The sequence below is a fragment of the Elephas maximus genome, chromosome 17, assembly GCF_024166365.1.
Source record: "Elephas maximus indicus isolate mEleMax1 chromosome 17, mEleMax1 primary haplotype, whole genome shotgun sequence".
Classification (NCBI taxonomy): Eukaryota; Metazoa; Chordata; class Mammalia; order Proboscidea; family Elephantidae; genus Elephas; species Elephas maximus.
Genome location: NC_064835.1, coordinates 84766364 through 84790252, shown reverse-complemented (window position 1 = coordinate 84790252; position 23889 = coordinate 84766364). Strand labels below are relative to the sequence as shown.

At 47.3% G+C, this 23889-nt stretch overlaps 1 protein-coding gene across 5 annotated transcripts in view; it reads right to left on the bottom strand.

Moving 5' to 3' along the window:
- The window catches only part of TBC1D8 (TBC1 domain family member 8), a 133325-nt gene that overhangs the window by 30304 nt on the left and 79132 nt on the right, over window positions 1-23889 (bottom strand). For all 5 annotated transcript variants that reach the window (XM_049856318.1, XM_049856314.1, XM_049856315.1 and 2 more), the window contains exons 4-7: window positions 20377-20605; window positions 18184-18424; window positions 4350-4557; window positions 2041-2235 (exon numbers count right to left, since the gene is read on the bottom strand). In XM_049856318.1, coding sequence (XP_049712275.1) covers window positions 2041-2235; window positions 4350-4557; window positions 18184-18424; window positions 20377-20605 — 873 coding nt within the window. The remainder of the gene's footprint in view (window positions 1-2040; window positions 2236-4349; window positions 4558-18183; window positions 18425-20376; window positions 20606-23889) is intronic.

The following is a 23889-nucleotide window of genomic DNA, read 5'->3' as shown; positions in this document are numbered from 1 at the left end:
GGTTTGCTTTTGGTTTTTATCTCGTTAAGACTTAAGGGAAAAACTTGACTAACGTTAAATCCTATAGGATTTGATCCTGAGAAATAAACAATCCCTGCTGAGTGTCCCTGGTGAGGCTACGCTGATGATACACAGTGGTGGCCGGCAAAGCTGGGAAGCGTTCACCTCAGCCCCCTTGCCTTCCCTACTGAGGACGACCACCCCTAGGAACAGCTCTGGCACAGAGAGGGTCTTTGTCTCCTTTCCTCCCTACCACAACGCTGGGTGAGGTTAAGGAACGGAGGCATGGATGTGGCAGAACACTCTGGACTGGGCACCGGGAGACCTGGGTCCGTTTTTGCTGCTGTCCAGCCTTAAGAACAATGACATTCCTCTCTTTCAGCAAGTTGCACTTGCCCCCAAATAACCTCGTCCTCGTCAACTCTCTAACCTATGACAGGATGTCCCACCAATGCCTCCAAACGTGGGAGGCACCTCGTCAATCCCGCCAACTTGTAGGAGAGAGCCTGGTCAACCCTTCTAACCTGTGAGCGTCTGTCAACCGCTCTGAAGTGTGGCTGGTATCCCACCAATTCCTCTAACGTGGGGGTACCCCATCGGCTGCTCTAACCAATGCGGGGTGTCTCATGAATGCCTATAACCTGTGGGGGGTATCTCATCAACCCCTACAATTTGTGGGCCTGTTTCATCAACCCCTATAACCTGTGTGGGTGTCTCATCAATGCCTATGACCTGTGGGGGGTGTCTCATCAACCCCTACAACTTGTGGGCATGTTTCATCAACCCTTATAACCTGTGTGGGTGTCTCATCAACCCCCTATAAACTGTGAGGGGGTGTCTCATCGACCCCTATAACCTGTCGGGGGGGTGTCATCAACCCCTATAACCTGTGGGGGGGTGTCATCAACCCCTATAACCTGTGGGGGGGTGTCATCAACCCCTATAACCTGTGTGGGGTGTCTCATCAACCCCTATAACCTGTGGGGGGGGTGTCATCAACCCCTATAACCTGTGTGGGTGTCTCATCAACCCCTATAACCTGTAGGGGGGCATTTCATCAACCACTATGACCTGTGGGGAGGTGTCTCGTCAACCACTATGACCTGTGGGGAGGTGTCTCGTCAACCCCTATAACCTGTGGAGGGTGTCTCATCAACCCCTATAACCTGTGGGGGGTGTCTCATCAACCCCTATAACGTGTGGGGGGTGTCATCAACCCCTATAACCTGTGTGGGGTGTCATCAACCCCTACAACCTGTGGTGGGTGTCATCAACCCCTATAACCTGTAGAGGGTGTCTCATCAACCCCTATAACCTGTGGGGGGTGTCATCAACCCCTATAACCTGTGTGGGGTGTCATCAACCCCTATAACCTGTGGTGGGTGTCATCAATCCCTATAACCTGTGGGGGGTGTCTCATCAACCCCTATAACCTGTGTGGGGTGTCATCAACCCCTATAACCTGTGTGGGGTGTCATCAACCCTATAACCTGTGTGGGGTGTCATCAACCCCTATAACCTGTGGTGGGTGTCATCAATCCCTATAACCTGTGTGGGGTGTCTCATCAACCCCTCTAACCTGTGGGGGGTGTCTCATCAACCCCTCTAACCTGTGGGGGGTGTCTCATCAACCCCTATAACCGGTGGGGGATGTCTCATCAACCCCTATAACCTGTGGGGGGGTGTCATCAACCCTATAACCTGTGGGGGGGTGTCATCAACCCCTATAACCTGTGGTGGGTGTCATCAGTCTCTATAACCTGTGTGGGGTGTCATCAACCCCACTAACCTGTGGAACACCCACCCAGGACACTGAGTGTAACAGAAGTGGTAACAGACGGTCCGACACACTGATCCAATAATCACTAACACGTGTCTCCCATACCTCAGCAGGTCACCTTTACTTTCAGTGCCCCTTTGGAGACCACTGCTCTAAGAAGAACCCGTTGCCATTGAGTCGACCTTGACTCACGGGGACCCTACAGGTGGTGAAACAACGGGTGTTCAATTTACAGACTCCATTGCTCTGAAGCAGCTTACCATGTCCTCATTTCTCGAGGTGTCACAACGCACAGGCTGGTTGGCGTGCACCTGCTTCAGCCGCAGCAGCAGACTCTCCACCAGCTTGTCCCTGTCCTTCAGCTCGATGAACTGGAAGGCCATCTTGCTCCGGATGCTGACGATGATGGGGTTCGGCAGCAGACTTGTGTCCTCCATCTTCTCGATGCTCACCACCTGTTTTAGAAGAGCACACACACACACAAAGAGAAGGCAAGAAAGAGAGAAAGAAGACATTTAATTACCTATTCAGAAAACAGCCCAAAATAGAAGGCAAAGCCAAAGAACTGCAACTAGGAACTGGTCAACGGATAAAAAGTGTATACAGCAGCTACTGGATCTCTTGCTCAGCTCCTGAGTGTGAGTATTTGTAAAATGAAGACATCTACGACAGAACAATGACATGGAGGTAGAAGAGAACTCGGAAGAAAAAGCTCTGAGTTCTTCCAAAGAACAGCGCTCAGTCAACCCATTCGTATGTTGCAAGTAGCAACACTATGGTGGCCTCGATGTGTCACAGTCACTGGCTCGTCTCACAGCCAGAGAAGCAAGGTACCATCTAGAAGTCCAACGACTGAGATGCTTACAACTGGAAGTCAACACAGGTAGTCGTTAAAGCGCTCGACTGCTAACTGAAAGATCAGCGGTTCAAGCCCACCAGCCGTTCCAAGGGAGAAAGACGTGCGGTCCACTTCCGTAAAGAGCACAGCCTCGGAAACCCTGTCCTGTGGGGTCACTGCGAGTTGGATTCAACTCAACGGCAGTGTGTTTGGTTTTTCGGTTTATAGTAAGAAGGAGCCCTGGTGGCATAGGGGTTAAGGTGCTAAGTTGCCAACTGCAAGGCTGGCAGTTTGAACTCACCCAGCAGCTCTGCGAGAGGAAGACCTGGCAATCTGCTCCATAATGATTACAGTCTAGAAAACTCTCTAGGGCAGCTCTACTCTGTCAAATAGGGTCACTGAGTCAAAATCCACTCGGTGGCACCTAACAGCCTAACAACAACAACACAGTAAGAAGGGATCTGATACATATTTTAAAAAGTATTTCTAATTTTTAACTGATGGTCAAGGAGAGTATAACAGCCATGCAGTTTGCCATTTATTTTCAAAAGGCAAAGCTTTTTATAAATTGACTTTTTTCTTTTCTTTTTTGGTGGATAATAGGGGAGGATTCATTCCTAAGAGCTTTTGGAAAAACTTTCATCCCTAAGCAGCACTTTTTTTTTTTTTTAATATTTTATTGTGTTTCAGGTGAAAGTTTACATGATAAATTAGGTTCCAGTTCAAAAATTCATACATAAATTGTTCACCCATACATAAATTGTTCCGTGACACTGGTTACAATCCCCATAATGTGTTAACACTCTCACTGTTTCCACCCTGCCTGTCCCGTTTCTGAAGCCCTGGCGGTTAAGCGTTCGGCTGCTAACTCAAAGGTTGGCAGTTCAAATCCACCAGCCCCTCCTTGGAAAGCCCCTGGAGCAGTCTGACTCTGTCCTGTGGGGTCAGGGTTGCTAGGAGTGGAAATTGATTTGACAGTAACAGGTTTGCTTTTTGGGTTGTCCTGTTGCCATCCAGTTTCCCTGTCCCTCCTTGGCTTCTCATCCTTGCTTTTGGGTAAATTTTGACCGTTCGGTCTCGTATAGTTGACTGCTCTAAGGAGCACGTTCCTCCTGGTGTTACTGCTTATTTTATAGGCCAATCTATTATTTGGCTGAAAAGTAACCTCCAGGAGTGCCTTCAGTTCCAGCTTAAAAGGATGTCTTAGGGCGACAGTCTCAGAGGTTCCTCCAGTCTCTAACAGTCCAGTAAGTCTTTGTCTTTTTTATGAATTTGAGTTTTGTTCTACATTTTTCTCCCATTCTACCTGGGACCTTCTATTATGTCCCTGCTCAGAACGGTGGGTGGTGGAAGCCGGGCATCATCTAGTTCTTTTGGTCTTGGGCTAGAAGAGGCTGTGGTTTGAGTGGGTAAGCACATACTTTTTCATAACAGCTTTATCACTATTGGGGACAGTACAAGTACCCTGTTTTCACCAATCACATCTCTGCAAATTTTAGGTTGCCACAGCAGCAATAGAAAAACCAAAGGCCAAAGGGTGATGGTCAAATGCAGGCCATGCTTCCATTAGTAAGCCAGAGCATCTAGATGTCCGTCTTTAGATGAGAAGGCTGACTGTGTTACCAGCTTTTTCTGGGGCCCATCCCATAGCCAGCAACTAATGGTTACAGCGACAGAAGGCTGGCTTCAGGAGCTGACGCAAGCCCAGCAGGGGTGAAAGGCAGTGCCTACCTCTCTGAGGGGCAGGACCACATTACAGCAGCCGTCTTCCTTGCTAGCAAAGCAGATGTAACTGTCAGAGGTGAACATCCGCCCCACCGTGTGACAGCGGCTGAACGGCGTCCACAGGGAACAGTCCACAATCGCATGCAGATTCTCCTTCCTCGGCAACCTGAAGAAAGCCCGGAAGAACTCCTTCTGTGCTCTGGCTTCAAGATCCCTGGGAAAGGAAGGAGAGAAAAGAATAAGGAAGAGAAAAGGTGAGGAAATGTTTTTATGACCACCGGCACCACCTGAATTCAAGAGGAGGCTGTGTACCTCTCATTCCTGTGCTTGTTAGGTCATCTACCCCAACACCACAGCCGACCTCTGGAGCATCCCAACACCACAGCCAACCTCTGGAGCATCCCAACACCACAGCCAACCTCTGGAGCATCCCAACACCACAGCCAACCTCTGGGGCACCCCAACACCACAGCCGACCTCTGGAGCACCCCAACACCACAGCCGACCCCTGGAGCATCCCAACACCACAGCCGACCTCTGGAGCATCCCAACACCACAGCCGACCTCTGGAGCATCCCAACACCACAGCCAACCTCTGGAGCAAGTACTAAGAGCAGAACTTACTGCCTGTATGCGAAATTCATTCAATAAAACTCTCGAAGACCAAAATAAACATTCCGTCTTGGTTTTAAGGAGCCCTGGTGGCACATGGTTAAAGAACTTGACTGCTAACCAAGAGGTCGGCAGTTCAAACCCACCAGCCGCTCCATGGGAGAAAGATGTGACAGTCTGCTTCTGTAAAGATTACAGTCTTGGAAGCCCTAAGGGGCAGTTCTATCCTGTCCTATGGGGTTGCTATTTGTCAGAATCAACTCCATGGCAGTGGGGTTTGTTCTCCTGGTTTTAGCAACATTGAGAATCAACATTAAAGCAACCATATGAGAATCCAACTATCAAAAAGATAGGTGCTAGTAAGTGTTGGTAAGGATGTGGGTAATAGGAATCTTCACACACTGCTGGTGGGAACGTAAAATGGTGCAGCCACTTGGGAATACAGTCTGGCAGTTCCCCAAAAGGTTAAATGCAGAATTACCATATGACCCAGAAATGCCATTCCTAGGTATACACCCAAGAGAAATGAAAACATTTATGTCCACACAGAAACTTGTACATAAGTGTACACAGTAGCATTATTCATTATAGCCCAAAATTAGAAACAACCCAGCCGTCCATCGACTGATGACTGGATAAACGACTTGTGGTTTATCCATACAATGAAACACCATTCAGCCACACAAAGGAATGAAATACTGACACATGCCACAACATGGATGAACCTTGAACACAATACGCTATGTGAAAGAAGCCAGATACAACACGCCACATACTGTATGATTCCACTGATCTGGAATGTTCAGACCAGGCAAACCTGTAGACAGAACGCAGATGAGCGATTGCCCAAAGCTGGAGGGAAGGGGGAGAAATGGCCAGTGACCACTCATGGCTACCAGACTCCTTTTAGGGTGATGAAAATACCCTAAAACTGACTGTGTGATAGTACATAACTCTGAGAATATATTTGAAAAAAAAAAACTTTGAACAGGACACTTAAAATGGATAAATTGTATGGCATGTGAACTCTATTTCAATAAAGCTGTTTTAAAGTGTTTAGATCTATGCCTGGCATATACTGAGTGCTGGTGGGCAGTGGTTAAGAGCTAAGACTTCTAACCAAAAAGGCAGCAAATCGAATCCACCAGCCACTCCTTGGAAACCCTATGGGGCAGTTGTACTCTGTCAAATCGGGTTGCTATGAGTTGGAAGCAACTCAACGGCAACAGGTTTATTATCGTCTTAAAAATAAATAAAAAGAATCCAGCTGAAGTATTGCTGGAGAAGGAACTATCACACCACTTCAGTAGGATGGTGGTAAGGGGGGCGGGGGATCCCACCCGATTCTTGGCCTTAAAACCCAGTAAAGCAAGAAGGCAGCCAAATCCCAATGTTTGAAAAAACTGCTGAATTTACGTCACAACCCAAAATTCTAGCAGAGGGGGTAGTTCTAATTCACAGAGGGAAAAATATTATTTGGCACATTAAAGGTTGTTGTTGTTACCTGCCTCCATGCTGGCCCCCGACGCTTGGTGACCCGTGTGTGACAGAGTGGAACTGCTCCACAGGGTCTTCTGGGCTGTAATCTTTATGGAAGCACAGATCACCAGGCCTTTTGTTCTGCAGAGCCACTGCGTGGGTTTGAACCACCGACTTCTAGCCTATGGCAAACTGCTTGCACCAACCAAGCTCCAGCCACATTAACAGGCGTATTTTATATTTATATAACAGAATTAGCACTTTGATCAAAGTCAGGAATATGAACTCTTGGCTTTCTCATTAGCTGTGTGTTACGGATTGAATTGTGTCTCCCCAAAATGTGTGTCAACTTGGCTAGACCATGATTCCCAGTAATTTTCTGGGTTTCCACCATTTTGTGATCTGATGTAATTTTTCTATGTGTTGTAAATTCTAGCCTCTATGATGTGAATCTATGATGTGAATGAGGCAGGATTAGAGCCAGTTATGTTAACGAGGCAGGACATAGTCTACAAGATTAGGTTGTATCCTAAATCCATCTCTTTTGAGCTATAAAAGAGAGAAGAAAGCAGAGAGGAAAAGGGACCTCCTGCCACCATGAAATAAGTGCCAGGAGCAGAGTGTGTCCTTTGGACCCTGGGTCCCTGCGCTGAGAAGCTCTTAGACCATGGGAAGATTGATGACAAGGACCTTCCCCCAGAGCTGACAGAGAGAGAAAGCCTTCCCCTGGAGCTGGTGCCCTGAATTCGGACTTCTAGCCTCTAGACGGTGAGAGAATAAATTTCTGTTTGTGAAAGCCACTCACTTGCGGTATTTCTGTTATAGCAGCACTAGATGACTAGGACACTGTGTGACCACGGCTGAGACCTCTCTGTATCTCATTCTGACATCTATACAATGGAAATAACACCTGTCCTTCATGCTTCAAGGGATCCCTGTGAATATAAAATGATGCCTACATGTGGTAAAAGACAAAAGGCGGGTTAGAGACAGCACGTACAGTCTGAGCTCACATGTGTAAAATTCTATGAAAATCTGCAGAAAGTGATGTGTAAAAGGATTTTCATAGAGGTGTCTCTGGGCAGTGGGATTTCTGCCTTCTATTTTTTTTTTGGATGGGTTTTATTTTTATTTAGGAGCCCTGGTGGTGCAGAGGTTAAGAGCTCAGCTGCTAACCAAAGGATCGGCAGTTTGAATCCACCAGCCGCTCCTTGGAAACCCTATGGGGCAGTTCTACTCGGTCCTATAGGGTTGCTATGAGTTGGCATCAGCTCGGCAGCAATTTTGCTTGAATTTTATAAATGGCCACACACTTTTTTTTTTTTAATAACTTTTATTAAGCTTCAAGTGAACGTTTACAAATCCAATCAGTCTGTCACATATAAGTTTACATACATCTCACTCCCTACTCCCACTTGCTCTCCCCCTCTTGAGTCGGCCCTTTCAGTCTCTCCTTTCTTGACAATTTTGCCGGCTTCCCTCTCTCTCTATCCTCCCATCCCCCCTCCAGACAAGAGTTGCCAACACAATCTCAAGTGTCCACCTGATATAATTAGCTCACTCTTCATCAGCATCTCTCTCCCACCCGCTGACCAGTCCCTTTCATGTCTGATGAGTTGTCTTCAGGGATGGTTCCTGTCCTGTTCCAACAGAAGGTCTGGGGAGCATGGCTGCCGGGATTCCTCTAGTCTCAGTCAGACCATTAAGTTTGGTCTTTTTATGAGAATTTGGGGTCTGTATCCCACTAATCTCCTGCTCCCTCAGGGGTTCTCTGTTGTGCTCCCTGTCAGGGCAGTCATCGATTGTGGCCGGGCACCATCTAGTTCTTCTGGTCTCAGGATGATGTAGGTCTCTGGTTCATGTGGCCCTTTCTGTCTCTTGGGCTCTTAGTTGTCGTGTGGCCTTGGTGTTCTTCATTTTCCTTTGCTCCAGGTGGGTTGAGACCAATTGATGCATCTTAGATGGCCGCTTGTTAGCATTTAAGACCCCAGATGCCACATTTCAAAGTGGGATGCAGAATGATTTCATAATAGAATTATTTTGCCAATTGACTTAGAAGTCCCCGCAAACCATGTTCCCCAGACCCCCGCCCTTGCTCCGCTGACCTTTGAAGCATTCATTTTATCCCGGAAACTTCTTTGCTTTTGGTCCAGTCCAATTGAGCTGACCTTCCGTGTATTGAGTGTTGTCTTTCCCTTCACCTAAAGCAGTTCTTATCTACTGATTAATCAATAAAAAACCCTCTCCCACCCTCCTGCCCTCCCCACCTCGTAACCACAAAAGTATGTGTTCTTCTCAGGTTTACTATTTCTCAAGATCTTATAATAGTGGTCTTATACAATATTTGTCCTTTTGCCTCTGACTAATTTCACTCAGCATAATGCCTTCCAGGTTCCTCCATGTTATGAAATGTTTCAGAGATTCGTCACTGTTCTTTATCGATGTGGCCACACACTTTTTTAATGAAGATATTTTCTTGCGTGAAAAGAAAAACTTTTAGAATGTTACATAAGTGCAAGATGTGAAACTCTCAATTCTGGACCCCACGCTGCAGCCTGAGTGATTTTTGTCAAACCCAGGCTGATGGTGGGAGACCCTGCGATACTGTCTCCCCTCACTAGGCTACGTTTCCTTACGGATACTCCTTCTGTGCTTGTTCCGTTTCTACGAGCCCCAACCTGTCACACCGTCACACAACAGTCTTCCAAGGTGTTGTGGACTAAATTGTGTCCCCGAAAAACATGGGATGGAATCCTAACCCCTGTACCTACAGGTGTGATCCCATTTGGAAACAGAGTTTTCTTTGTATGTTAATGAGGCCACGTCAGGGTAGGATGTATCTTAAACCTAATAACTCTTGGGATTAAAAAGGGCAGACTAGGCACAGAGACAAGCAGGCACCAACGGGGGAAAGACAGACTCCACGTGGGGATCTCCAAGGGACGCCAAGAAGAATGCTGGAGAAGCTGAGGAAAGGATTTACCCCCAGTGCAAACAGAGAGAGCCTTCCCCTACAGCCGATGCCCTAAATTCAAACTTCTACCCTCCTAAACGTGAGAAGGGGCCCTGGTGGCGCAGGACTCAAGAGCTTGGCTACTAACTAAAAGGTTGGCAGTTCGAATCCACCAGCTGCTCCTTGGAAACCCTATGGGGGCAGTTCTGCTCTATCCTATTGGGTCGCCATGAGTTGGAATCAACTCAGTGGCAACAGGTTTGGTTTGGTTTAAACCGTGAGAAAATAAATGTCTGTTCTTCAAAGCCACCCACTTGTGGTATTTCAGTCTCAGCAGCACTAGAAGACTAAGGGAAACCCTGGTGGCATAGTGGTTAAGTACTACGGCTACTAACCAAAAAGGTCAGCAGTTCAAATCCACCAGGCACTCCTTGGAAACTCTATGGGGCAGTTCTAATTTGTCCTATAGGGTCACTATGAGTCGGAATTGACTCGACGGCAACGGGTTTGGTCTTTTTTGGTTTTAGGAAACTAGGACACAAGGAGACATCACAGAGAAATGGCAGTCGATAGAACTTAATATCAACGCCCCACAAAAAGAAAACACAGACATGTCCAGAAAATACTCCGAGCACGAAGGTAATACAGAGATTCTACACATCACTACAGTCCCAGTTACTGCGGGCCAAAACAGTGGTTCCTTAAATACCTTATACAACATGGTCTACTGCTTCCCAGGTGGCATGAGCTTCTTCCAGAGAGGGGCTAGACAGGCATGGGAAAACACTGAGAACATTCTAGAAGTTCACACGCTGCAGGACACGAAGGCAAGATCCTCAGGATTACCTCAAGGTCCCTGAGACCTGACCCATGTTCAAGACATTCAGCTCTGGGAAACTCGTACCTCTGTCCCCAGCGTACGTCTGCAGGTTGGTTGTGGTGAAGCGAGGCCAACGCTTACTACCTATACGTAGCTTACAAACATGGTTCCAGTCACACTGGATCCAACTGTTTTCTTTCCCTTCCTGGAAGGGCATCCCTTTTGCCTGAGGAGATGCGGACGCCAAGGTAACAACACGGCAAGTGACATGAATCACAGCAGGTTGTGGAGAGCTACAGGCAGCGTTGTTAGGGGTGCTGTCGAGTCAATTCCGACTCATAGCAACCCCATGTGGCAGAGTAAAACCGCCCCATAGGGTTTTCTAGGCCATAATCGTTACAGGAGCAGGTAGCCAGGTCTTTCTCCCACAGAGCCACTGGGTGGGTTTGAACTGCCAGCCTTTCAGTTAGCAGCCTAACGCTTAACCATTGCACCAGCAGGGTTTCCACAAGAAGGGTAGGAGGATTTATATTTATAATGTTTATTTTGCACCCCACCCCTCTCCTATAAGAATAAAGTGTTCGGTTATCTGAGGCTGACTAAAAACAAATTTTTTTTCCTATTCAATGCACCTGCTGCCTCAGCCAACAGCTCAGATCAACCAGCTTCTCTGTGGGCTTCTAAGCAGCCCTGCTATGTTTCACACACAGTCTCCATTCTCCTTTCTTTTTCACTGCAGCGGCCTGTCCACTGCACATTCGGTAGCCAGAGACCAGAACCCCAAGATAAAAATAAAAAGAAAGCAGCAGGAAGGAGTTTCCTGAGCTGTGAGCTCCTTTTCCTTCCTCTCTAATACAAAGTTCTCTTCCAATTCCAGCCTTCAGGATTGTATTTATACATGATACTGAAATTTCTAACATAATTAAGGTGACCCTAGTAACGTGAGAGGTGTGAAACACAAGCCTCTTAGGAAACCCAGAATAAGACCACCCTATCCTGGGTGGCACAAACAGTTAAGCACTCAACCACTAGCCAAAAGATTGGTGGTTTGAACCCACCCAGAGCCACCTCAGAAGAGAGGCCTGGTGCCCTGCTTCCAAAAGGTCACAGCCTTGAAAATCACATGAAGTGATTCTACTCTACACAGAGGGGTTTGCCATGAGGTGGAATAGACTTGATAGCAACTGACAACAACATCCTTTAAGTCTAGTTCGTAGCAGCTGGTAGTTCGGGTGCTAATGTATCAACGGCATCGGAAACAAAGCCCACCTGTCACAGCTGGGCTAAACGTCTCCACTCTTCTTCCGCAGAGATGACCAACAGACATCAGTCACTGCTTAACAACAGGGGCACACATACACACACCGTTGCCATCGAGGCAATTCTGACTTATAGCAACTTATAGGACAAAGCAGAACTGCCCCACAAGGCTTCCAAGGAACAGCTGGTGGATTCGAACTGCCAACCTTTTGGTTAGCAGCAGAGCTCTTAACCACTGTGCCACCAGGGCTCCAACATTAGGAAAGCGGTAGCTAATCCCAGGCAGTGAGCCCCACAGAAGGGCCCCTCTGAGGCTGGAAAACAGCCTACCAGCCCCAACAACACTTCGTGCCCACTGTTCAGGTTGCTGGTGGAACAACTGCTCCAGAAGAAAGCTACGATGAGGACGGCAAGGGTGCATGACACAAATCATCCTAGTATGTGCAGGTTTATGAGCCTGTGATACGCAGAGAATAGACGTGGGTTGATCAGTGTGAAAAACGGCGTGGTGGGGGCGGTGTCTGACTCCTCTAACTTCATAAGGGGGAGGAGAACCAAGATCAGCATCCACAGCCCAGGGCTAATTGCTATGAGGTGGAAGTGTGGTGCAAATAGTTAAGCATTCAGCTACTGACCGAAAGGTTGGCGGTTTGAATACACCCAATGCTTCCACGAGAAAAAGACCTGATAATCTGCTCCTATAAAGACTACAGCCTAGCAAACCCTATGGGGCAGCTCTACTCTGTCACGTGGGGGTGCTGTGAGTCAGAATTGACTCGACAGGACCCAACAACAGATAAGGTAAAGAGGCATCACAAACAGGTTTGCCTCCCCCCCCACCCCCACACCAAAACCTTTTAGAACGCTTTTGGGAAGAGCCCTGTCTGGGCCTTACATACCAACGTTCCCGCCATCTAGTCATGCGAGCCTACTGTGTGTCAGGCTTATGGAAACACTTGCCTCGAGGCCAAATGCTTCCCAAAACTCGGACACCAAGACAGACGTGGGCAGGTTGGCTCTGTGACTAGGCTGTCAGGCACAGCCACCCCACCCTCTCAGAATACGGGTTTTCCTCTTGTAACTGCATAGAAGGCCTCGAGCCGCCTCTCCTGTCCTGCTGTAAGGGACAGCAGACTCGGTTCTCTACGGCCCTCTTTCCTCATAAAGCAGCAAAAAGATTTCCAGTGGCTGGCAATATGAGTTGGAATCGACTCGACGGCACTGGGTTTGGTTTGGTTTTGGCAGGTATGTGCCCATTCACAGACCCAAGCCTGATGCACTTACACTCTTAAAAACACCAAGAATTAACAATCTAGAAACAAGGCAAAAAGCCAAGACGCGTGTACTTTTCCTCAACGCCCCAGGCTGCACACAAAACGTTTCAATTCTCAAACGTGTGTCTACACCAAACGCTTTCCTCTACGACTCGCATAAGGACTCTAGGAGACAGAAAGCCGAGGTTCCAACTTGGCCACATGCACTGAGCACACAGCAAGCCAGGGCCACTGGGGACAGACCTGGGGCCACATGTCCCCACTGTGAGCTCCCAGCCCTCAGACACAATGTGAAGGCAGGATGTCAGCGGCTACCCACAGCTCCCCAACTCCTTGGAAAACCATCCACACTGCGCCCCTGGTAGACCCAGACCTTAGAGAATCCGCGAGGTTTCTTCCTTCTCAAGAATGGATTCCTGCCTTTGTCCTCTTCCGTCCATCCAACCTCTGGCACAACCACTGCCAACCCCTGAGCAGCTAACAGGGCTGTGGAGTGGGAGACGGCCATTCCCCCATGAGTGGGGACTTCTGGGGGTTGCAGAAGCCCCAAGAGTGCCTCAACTGATTGAGAGGACACTGAGGCAGAGGAGGGCTTGAGGAGAGTGGAATAAATGACCAAGCAATCCCAGTGGGGGTTCAAGGAGAATAAGAGGAAAAAGGGTGAACCTGGGCAGGGAAAGACCAAAGAGGGTCTGCAAAGCCTGACGCTAGGGCACTCAGAATCAGCCACACACGGGTTCGGTGCTGAAGACACCTGCCCCCAGGTCGCCACTGATCACCACAGAAAGAGCTCACAGCATGGAAAACGTTATCAGCTGAGTTTTCATGCAGCATTTTCAGCCACTAAAACAGATCTGAATTAGATTTAGTGAAGCCCATCACTAAATAGCTGGGTACACTGTTCCCTCCCCACCATCCACAACTTCGGAATAGATGTTTTACTTAGAAATTGCAGGACAATCCCTGTATTCCCTCCTATCCTCCCTCTATGGAGGCCCTGGGTGGCACAAACGGTCAAGCGCTCAACTACTAACCGAAAGGTTGGCCGTTCAAACCCACCCAGAGGCAACTCGGAAGACAGACCTGGCGATCTGCTTCCAAAAGGTTAGTCATGAAAACTCTATGGACCAGTTCTACTCTGCACATTTGGGGTCACCCTGAGCCAGAACTGACGCGACGGCAACCAACGATAACATCATCCCTCCTTCCATTCTCTCTCTGGGAAGCCCCCCTCCCCACTCTCAGCCACCCCATCATCTCCTGGGTTTCTCTCACAGGACTCTATCAGGACACACTTCAGGACGCCTGGTCAAGGTGTTTAGCCTTTTTGTCTATAAAACGTGTAAAACGTGAGGGCTGAAGCAGGCGGCCCCCTGAGTCCTTCCAGCTCCGACTTCCATGACTTGGATCCCGTGGGATCCCACACCACCCTATCCTCCCTGCCCTCAGAGGAGACCTGAGCTGTGCTCCCGTCTGCGACCACCAGCTCCTCTGGGGTGAGCACAAGCAGCAATTAGGACTCATCAGTAATCAGAGGGCTGGCCGCACTCATGACCCGAAAGCCACCTTTTGAAGACTGTTATCTGGGAAGGAAGTGAAGACACAGCAAGAAAAGGAAGCCCCAGGAGCATTCCAGCACTTCTGATTTTGCCTTAGCATGAAGAGGCTATTTTCCTAAACTCTGAAACCCGGACTCTCTTGGCAGTTCTAGCTGACTGAGTCACTACCTGTTTACACCCGAAGGCCCAGGTCTCCATGACAAAGAGCTACAGAGGAGAACTAGCAGGACTCGGTAGGGAATGCCCTGCCTTCCACTCTGGGAGGAAGTCACTCCCAGGGCAGTCACCAGCAAGACACACCGTGAACCCAGGCCGTGCTGTCTTGGGCTCAGCCCACAGACACCCTCTAGCTCTAACACTGGCCACCACAGGGGCTGGTTTTGTTCTTTTCTTTCTTTTCTCCTTTCCAGCAGTTTCCAGGGCGAGGGAAGCAGCCTTGTAGAATTCACCTGAATTCTGGGATGTAAGTGAAGACTGACACACTGGCACTTTTTCCTTCTGAAACAGATGATTTTACCAAAACTGTAGTGAGTGCTACGGGCCTGGGATCTTCTTCTTTCCTCATTTCTATCCCAAAGCAAAAATGCCACATCTGGATGTGAAGCCCCAGGTCATTAGGAAACTGGCAAGGAATTACCCGAAATCCCAGCGTCCCTGAGGCTGACCTGGACACACTGGCTATGAACTGGTCTCAAGTTCCTAAAACAACGTGGTGGCAATACACACATGTGCACACACACTGACACATGTGCACACTTACGTACACACACGTGCACACACGTGTACACTTAGTGCACAAACACACATGCACACACAGAAGCACACATGCACACTTATGTACACACATGCACAGGTATGTACACACATGCACACTTGTGTACACACAGAAACACACATGTACAGGTACACACACATGTATACTTACGTACACACATGCACTTATGTACATAGAGAAACACACATGCACACTTACGTACACACACACAGTTAAAGCTTTAACCGGTGGTTTACTTGACTTGTTTAGCAACTAAGACTTATTTCTTCGAGTCTCAAAAACCGTATATTTTTTTCGTTTTGAGCCAACCTTTGGAAGGTAGGCTGAAAGGACCAAGAAAACACCAGATTCTCAGAGATGACATAAAGCCATGTGAAGGTCTTTGGAATGTCCAAAAAAATCAAGTCTCTGTTTTTGATTTTTCTCTCACTTCTGGCTATATGTGATCAGTTTAAAATTTATGCACACAGCAGAAAGGGTCTTGAAATCTTTTTAAATACATGAAAATTCTACCATTAGGGGACCACTCATTAGAAAGACATGTATTTCTCCAGAAGTTCTGAGAAAACAGTACACTTGTTTCAGGAACAATAAAAACCTGTTGCCATCGAGTAGATTCCAACTCACAACGACCCTATAGGACAGAGCAGAACTGCTCCATTCCAGGGCCCTAATCTTTACAGAAGGCTTGGTGGGTTCTAACCACTGACAGCTCAACCCCTGCGACACCAGGACTCCTTTAAGGAATAATAAATCACTTAAAGAGAAGACTTCCTTTGCAGTTACTGAACACTAGACTTCGGAGTCATGAAGGAACTTAGTGGCAGGTCCACCAGCCCAGATATAGGAAAGTGAAGCTCAGAAGAATAAGGAGATGCTGCTGACGGCCGTGCAAAGAATTTCCGACACGTCAGGCTAAGCCGTCTCATAAGCTAAAGTGTGACACCTATGTTTTAGCACTCTCCTTGGATATTTTCAAGAAAATTCTATCAAAAATAAGGCAGATGAGAATGCTAAAGTAGATTAATATTAAAAATAAGTGACTTGTAATATGGAAACAACCGGGAGTGATTCTGTGACTACATCTTTTTAAAAAGGCTCAACCAGGACAGAAGTTTGCTGTTAGCTCACTTCCCAAAGGTTACCTTTGTATTAATTCACCTTTGTGTCAGCTCTGCAGCCACCCAGCTGTAAACCACAAAGCCACAAATCAGAGTCAATGCAAGCCCTCTGGTCTGAACTTCAGACAAAGTTGAACTTTCTCTTAAAAGTGACCATCAATTCAAGCAACCACCTCACCAAGTTTCCATGACTAGTATCCATTTGGAGCAAATGGACAATAAAGAATATTGACTCACGCTATTAATAATGCATATTTCTAACAAGAAGTTGGCACCCAAAATAAGTTGTGCTGTCCTGAAAACTATTTCTATAAAGTCATTTAATATGAAAATACAGAATGTCTTAATGTTCGCCAATAAAGCACCGGGGCAGTGGTGGTTCGGAGGTAGAATTCTTGCCTTGCGTGCAGGAGACCCGTGTTCGGTTCCCAGCCAACGCACCTCACGGGCAGTCACCACCCACCCGTTAGTGGGGTTTGCATTTTGCTGTGGTAGAATTCTTGCCTTGCGTGCAGGAGACCCGTGTTCGGTTCCCAGCCAACGCACCTCACGGGCAGTCACCACCCACCCGTCGATGGGGTTTGCATTTTGCTGTGGTAGAATTCTTGCCTTGCGTGCAGGAGACCCGTGTTCGGTTCCCAGCCAACGCACCTCACGGGCAGTCACCACCCACCCGTCGGTGGGGTTTGCATTTTGCTGTGGTAGAATTCTTGCCTTGCGTGCAGGAGACCCGTGTTCGGTTCCCAGCCAACGCACCTCACGGGCAGTCACCACCCACCCGTCGGTGGGGTTTGCATTTTGCTGTGGTAGAATTCTTGCCTTGCGTGCAGGAGACCCGTGTTCGGTTCCCAGCCAACGCACCTCACGGGCAGTCACCACCCACCCGTCGGTGGGGTTTGCATTTTGCTGTGGTAGAATTCTTGCCTTGCGTGCAGGAGACCCGTGTTCGGTTCCCAGCCAACGCACCTCACGGGCAGTCACCACCCACCCGTCAGTGGGGTTTGCATTTTGCTGTGGTACAGAACAAGTTTCAGCGGCGCTTCCAGACTAAGATCAGCTAAGACGAAAGGTCTGGCGATCTCCTTCCAAAAATCAGCCAGTGAAAACCCCGTGGAACACAACCGTCTGATCCACACCCAATCATGCAGATGGCGCAGGACCAGGCAGGGCTTCCTTCCTTTGTGCACGGGGTCATGACGAGTCACGCCCACTCAACAGCAGCTAACACCACACCAACAATAAGGCGCAGTGCTTAGCAGATCTCCATCATGAGGCTGTGCCCATAATACATCTCCAGAGGTATCTTTTATGAAAATCAACTTTGAAAGAAAATCCGAAAAAAGGGGAACTGGATCCAGAAATTACAGTCCACCATATAAAGGAAAAAGAGCCCTAATGGCACAGTGGTTAAAATGCTTGGCTGCTAACCAAAGGGTTGGTGGTTCGAACCCACCAGCCACTCTGAGGGAAAAAGATGTGGCAGTCTGCTTCCGTAAAGATTACCAAAACCCAAACCCATTGCCATCGAGTTGATCCCGACTCATAGCAACCCTACAGGACAGAGTAGAACTGCCCCACAGAGTTTCCAAGGAGCTCCTGGTGGATTCGAGCTGCCGTCCTTTTGGGTAGCAGCCATAGCACTTAACCATTATGCCACCAGGGTTTCCTCCATAAAGATCACAGCCTTGGAAACCCTATGGGGCAGCTCTACTCTGTCCTATTAGGGTCGCTATGAGTCAGAATCAACTTGACGGCAATGGGTTTGGGTTTTTTTTTTTTTTTTTTTATATAAAGGAAATGAATAATAATTGTTTCCAACTATTTCACCTCTGGCAAGATTAACAACATACAAAAAGCTGGGCTATGCCTCGAGGGAAACTTAAATCCAGCACAACTAAGGCTCACAAAAGCACACGAAAACCGTGGTGGGGCACCAACCGTGAGCTCCCTGTGTGGGTGAGGAGCTCCCGGGCACTGAAGCTCTTACCTCTTGGTGATCTGGCTTGGTTCCTGCAGATCTGGGTCCAGGTCAAAGACCTCATTGTCCAGCAGCCTTCGAAGCGTCACATCCGCCAGCTGCTCCATAATCTTGAACACCTCATCGAGGTTCAGGAACATGGAGAAGTCACGCTCCTTATTCTGCGTGGTGACTCGGATGGTATCCGTCAGAAAGACATTGGATGTTCTTTCTAACTTCTGGATATCAACCCAAGGGACTACGAGTTTAACTATAGGAGAAAAAAGACAAATACCTCTTTTATCCTAATATTTAAGGCCAACTAGAGCACATCAGCCAACAACTGCCTGAGACTTTCCTTAAACCAAAACGCAAATGCCTTTTAAAGCAGAGCAGGGAAGGGGAAGCACAAATTGCTTGAGAGCTACCTGTTATACTCGCAACTCATTTTCTAATGGTTTTCTTAAGGATTTAAGTAAAACTTCCCAATTTGCTGGCTACTGCACATTTATGAGGTACGTCAGTCTCAAATATCAAGTCAACCACGTGTAAACTTTCTCAAGAATATTTAAGTTTAAACAGTCATGCAAGAGTTTGTCAATCCACATAAATTCTGGTTGCCAAGGCAGCACTCATGACATAAGAAGCTATGGGGGAAAAAAAGGAACACAAAAGAGATTATTCACGACCTCGTTTAGAGAGACCAGTTTAGCACTTTTACTGTGTCAAGTAACAGTTACCAGAATCCTAGAAGACGTAGTACAAGTAGTTTTTATGAAACTCTTTTTGAAGTAATACAGTACCAACAGTCCATTTTAAAAACAATCGTTCTATTCTCAAAAATGTTTCCAATACATTGTTTCCATAGAGAGTGTGCCAGTGTAGAGCGAACGGGGAGCACAGAACCTTACGTTTGACCGGCTGGCTTTATCAGAGCAACACACATAGCAACTTAAAGTGGGAAATGTTATCAAATATTAGGAAACCTTTTTTCTAAATTTTATCATCCTAACAAAACTAGGTTTAGTGCCAATTGAAAAGTGCTAAAGACAAATCCTTTTCTCGTTCAAATGAAGTAGGTGGTGACAACGAAGTGTTATTTCTACTGTTACTTTCCACGTATTTTGCAATAATGTTTTCAGTGCTTTGATCATTTTGAAAGGCCAAACTTCTACATCAGGCTTGAAAACAAGCTTCTTCAGCTACTTCTAGTCGTAACCACATGAAGCCTTTTATACCTGCACACACGTCCACTCCGTCCATGCCATCAACGCTCATTTATTAAGCAGCTACTTTTGAAGAACTCTGCACTTAAGGAGCTCATTCAAATAGGGAAAACAGACATGTAAATAAGTTACCGCTGACCTGGCGGAACCCAAAACAGACACAAAGACGGGACAATGGAGCTGGGGACCAGAGAAGGCTTCCTGGAGGTGGTGAAATTGGAACTGAGTTTTGAAGGCTGAACAGGAGTTTCCAAACAGGTGTAAGTATGGAAAAGAGAAGGAAAGACAGGGCATTCATTTTGAGAAGCATTTCAGAAAGATGATGGAAAGGGTGAGGTTGGACCACATTTTAGGGGTGGGGAAGGGCTGTGCAAACACTGGACCACCACAAATGAGGCTGGCGTGACGGAGAAAGAGAGGGACACACTGTTCCGGAAGCTGGCTACAGCTGCCATATAGCTACTTTGGCAGTGATGTGAAGTGAGCTACACACAGAAATGTTTTTTGAAGCAGTAAACAAATGAACTCTCACAAATCAAATCCCCCGCAGTAGCAGTGGAGTTCCTGGGTGGCACAAATAGGTAAGTGCTCAGCTACAAACTGAAAGGTTAACGGTTCAAACCCACCCAGAGGTACGTGGGAAGAAAGGCCTGCTGATCTACTTCTGAAAGGTCACAGCCTTGAAAACCCTACAGAGCAGTTCTACTCTGCGCTCAAGGGGTTGCCAGGAGTCGGAATCAACTTGGCAGCAACGGTTTGGGTGTTTTTTTTGGTTTAGTGGTAGCAGCAGGTGTAGGTAAATACGACTATCTACACAAGTGGTTTGGAAATTCATCACGTATGCCCTGTTGTCATCTCAACTATTTATTCAAATCTTCTATTGTTTAACTTCTCGTGTTAACGACTTTTCTCGGGACCAGATGATAAGCATCTTGAAGGCTGACCTTATCTGTGAAGAACCGAACCCTTCCCGAGATCCCCACGAGCCTCTACTCACGTTCCTTGCCCAGGAAGAAGGAGTAGAAGCAGAGGTGGTTGATGCTGAGATAGAGCCAGCCCTGGCGGGGCACTCTGCCTTTCCAGCAGCAGCAGGAGTAATAGGTGACCAGCTTCTCTGCCTCCGGGAAGTTAAACCTGGCCTCGAACTTCACCAGGGCTTCTCGGAACTTCTCAGGCTCCTCTTCCTGCTCTGCCAGCTTGCTGCTCGTCTCCTCTGCAATCAGAGCCTGAGGACAGAAAGACAACAGCCTCTGTTACAGGTAGAACTATGTCCCCTCAAAATATGGGCCCTGGTGGTGCAGTGGTTAAGAGCTCAGCTGCTAACTGAAAGGTCAGCAGTTCGAACTCGCCAGTTGCTCCGACGGAGAAAGACGTGACAGTCTGCTTCCAGATGGGGTCATAAACAGTCGACAAGATCAGAATTCTGATTCTGTGTCCCTACGTGTTCGTAACAAACTTCTTCACTGAGAATTTCTTCCTGCTATTTCCACATGGTCGTGCAATCAGTTCAGAACTCACCTACTAGCCAGAAGGTTGGCAGTTCAAACCCACCCAGACGCACCTCGGAAGGCAGGCCTGGAGATCTGGCTCTGAACGGTCACAGCCTTAAAAACCCTATGGAGCAGTTTTACTGTGCACACGAGTCCAGATGGTCTTGATGGCAACTAATAACAACGACCCCCACAGGATTAGCTGTTTAGAAGTTCCAAGGCCTTGAGCCTCATATATGCCCCTCAATTTTGAAAATATATCTATAATTCCATACTTTCATTTATTTCTATTAACATTCCTCTTCCTTTATATTCTTGTAGGTATGTCTCATGAAAGGCTAGGTCCCTTAGGACAAGGTCACCTTGGGGGAGTTGCTGCCAAAGCCTGCACTAAGCAGCTCTTCTAGAAATTAAACCTGGGCCCTGCCATTAAAACAAAAACATAATTTAAAATTATTTTTCAAATAAATCTCAAATTACAATTATCATTTTCTTCATTTTCCAAATTCTATATAACAAGATATGATACAATAACAAGAGTTATAACTAGGAAAAATGAATATTTTGAAAGGCACATCTCACATTATGGATTTTTTTAAATTATTTATTTCGTTGTTGTTGAGGATATACAGAGCACAGCAGACACCAGTTCAACAGTTTCTACATGTACCATTTAGTGACACTGATTACATTCTTCGAGTTGTGCAACCATTCTCGCCCTCCTTTTCTGACTTGTTCGTCCTGTATTAACATAAACTCACTGCCCCCTAAGTTTCCTATCTACTCTTTCGAGTTGCAGATGTCATTTTGATCCCACACAGACAGACCTTCAAAGAGCACAATGCTCAAGGTGGATATTGTTTACTAGTTAAGCTAAACTATTGTTTGGTTTTAAGATTTCAGGGGATATTTTAGTTTAAGGTTTAAAGATTATCTCAGGGCAATAGTTTTAGGAGTTTATGCAGTTTCCTTGGCTCTAGAAAGCTTGGATTTCATGAGAATTTGGAATCCTGTTCTGCATTTTCCCCCTTTTGATCAGGATTTTTCTACAGACTCTTCGATCAAAATGTTTAGTAACGGTTGCTGGGCACCATCCCATAGTCAGTGTAGTCCTCCTTAGCTCTGAAAAGCGAAAGTGAAGGAAATCATTATAAGAGCTCTAGGAGAAAACAAGTCACGGTTTTAGTATGGGATCTGGTGGCTCCAGACATGGCCACAAATGGTTGCCATATCGATTTCTAATTTCCATGGAACTGCAGTGTCTGTTACAGGTACAGCTTCGAGTAGAGGTTTTTTGTTTGTTTGTTTGTTTAAGCTTTATAGAGAGGTCAGAGTCCCTGGTGATGCAAGTTGTTGAGAACTCAGCTACAAACTGAACGGATGGAGGTTGAATTCATCTAGAGGTGCTTGGAAGAAAGTCCTGGCAATCTGCTTCCAGAAGGTCACAGCCTTGAAAACCCTACGGAGAAAGCACTATTCGGACACACGGGGTTGCCATGAGTTGGAATCAACATGACAGCAACTGGCTGGTTACGCAGAGTGACAGCAACTGGCTGGTTACACGGAGGTCAGAGGCACACGATGCACGCGTAGGAAAGCGCGAGTCCCAGATCCCTGCATTTGGCTAGAAGAGAAGAGCAGCAAACAGCACCTCGTGCTACCATAGGCACCGCAGGCATGGAGATGCTGCAGCCGCCGCTTCAGACAAGGCCGGCCCCTCGCTCCGTAACCTGCTCCAGACCAGCAGACTCCTCAGAACTCTTTTTTTTTTTAAGTCCACCCAACCAGCCTCCATGGGCTAGAATCCCACCACAAGGACACCATGCCAACATCGCCACACTTGCCGGAGCCAGATTTCACAAGTCCGCCTGTTATGGATTCAACCCTGTTACCCAAAAATATGTATACTAACCCCCGTACCTGTGGGAGAGGAACCCTGGTGGTGCAGTGGTTAAGCGCTCGCTGCTAACTGAAATGTTGCTGGTTCAAACCCACCAGCTGCTCCTCGGGAGAAGGATGTCACAGTCTGCTTCCTTAAAGATTTCAGCCTTGGAAACCTGTCCTGCTATGAGTCAGAATCACCTCTGACGGCAATGGGTTTTGGTTTTATAATGTAATCCAATTGAGAATAGGGTTTTCTCTGTTACATTAATGAGGCCATTATTAGTGTAGGGTGTGTCTTAAACCTAATGACTTCTGAGATTAAAAAAACAGACACAGAAACAAGGAAGCACAAATGGGGGAAAGAGACGCCACAAGGAATGCCGAGGAGAACGCTGGAGAAGCTAAGACAAGGGTTTATCCCCAGAGTAGACAGATAGAGCCTTCCCCTAGAGCCCACAGCCTGAATTCAGACCTCTAGCCTCCTAAACTGTAAGAAAATAAAGTTCTGTTCGTTAAAGCCACCCATTTGTGTCGCCTCCCCCCGAGACATTCCCCTGCTCTGCAGCCCCCCGTCAGCGCAGCCACGGCTTCTAACTGTGGTTTGGCCTAACCACGTGGTGGTCCCAACCACAGTTTGAATTTGGTGCCAGAATCCCAAGCATGGGCGAAGCAGGATTTTGGAACATGCACATGACCTGAAGAGCTGTGTCCTCAATCTGTCCTTGGACCTGAACATTACCGACATGGGAGGGCTAAGGGTGGAGAGTTCTGGGTACTACACCCAACCCCCAGATGCCACTGGAAATAAAAAGCCCCCAACCCCACCCCCTCAGACAGCAACCATGTGGTCTTTCAGCTGCTAAGCCCCATGTTGCTCCTTGTTTACGCAAACAATAAATTTCCACTTTCTGTTTCCCTTGCAACTGGTGGTGTGGCGACCGTCTTATTCCGATCAGCTAATGGGACAGGACAAGAACCCTCATTCTGTTACACTTGTGATATTTCTGTTTCAGCAGCTCTGTGAGACTAAGGCAACACCCAAGCCCCAAAGGCAAAAAAAGTGCTTCTATTTTGTTCCTTTAAAATCAAGAGAATTCCGCTTTGATACTCCTTTACTAAAAGCAGAAGCACTTAGG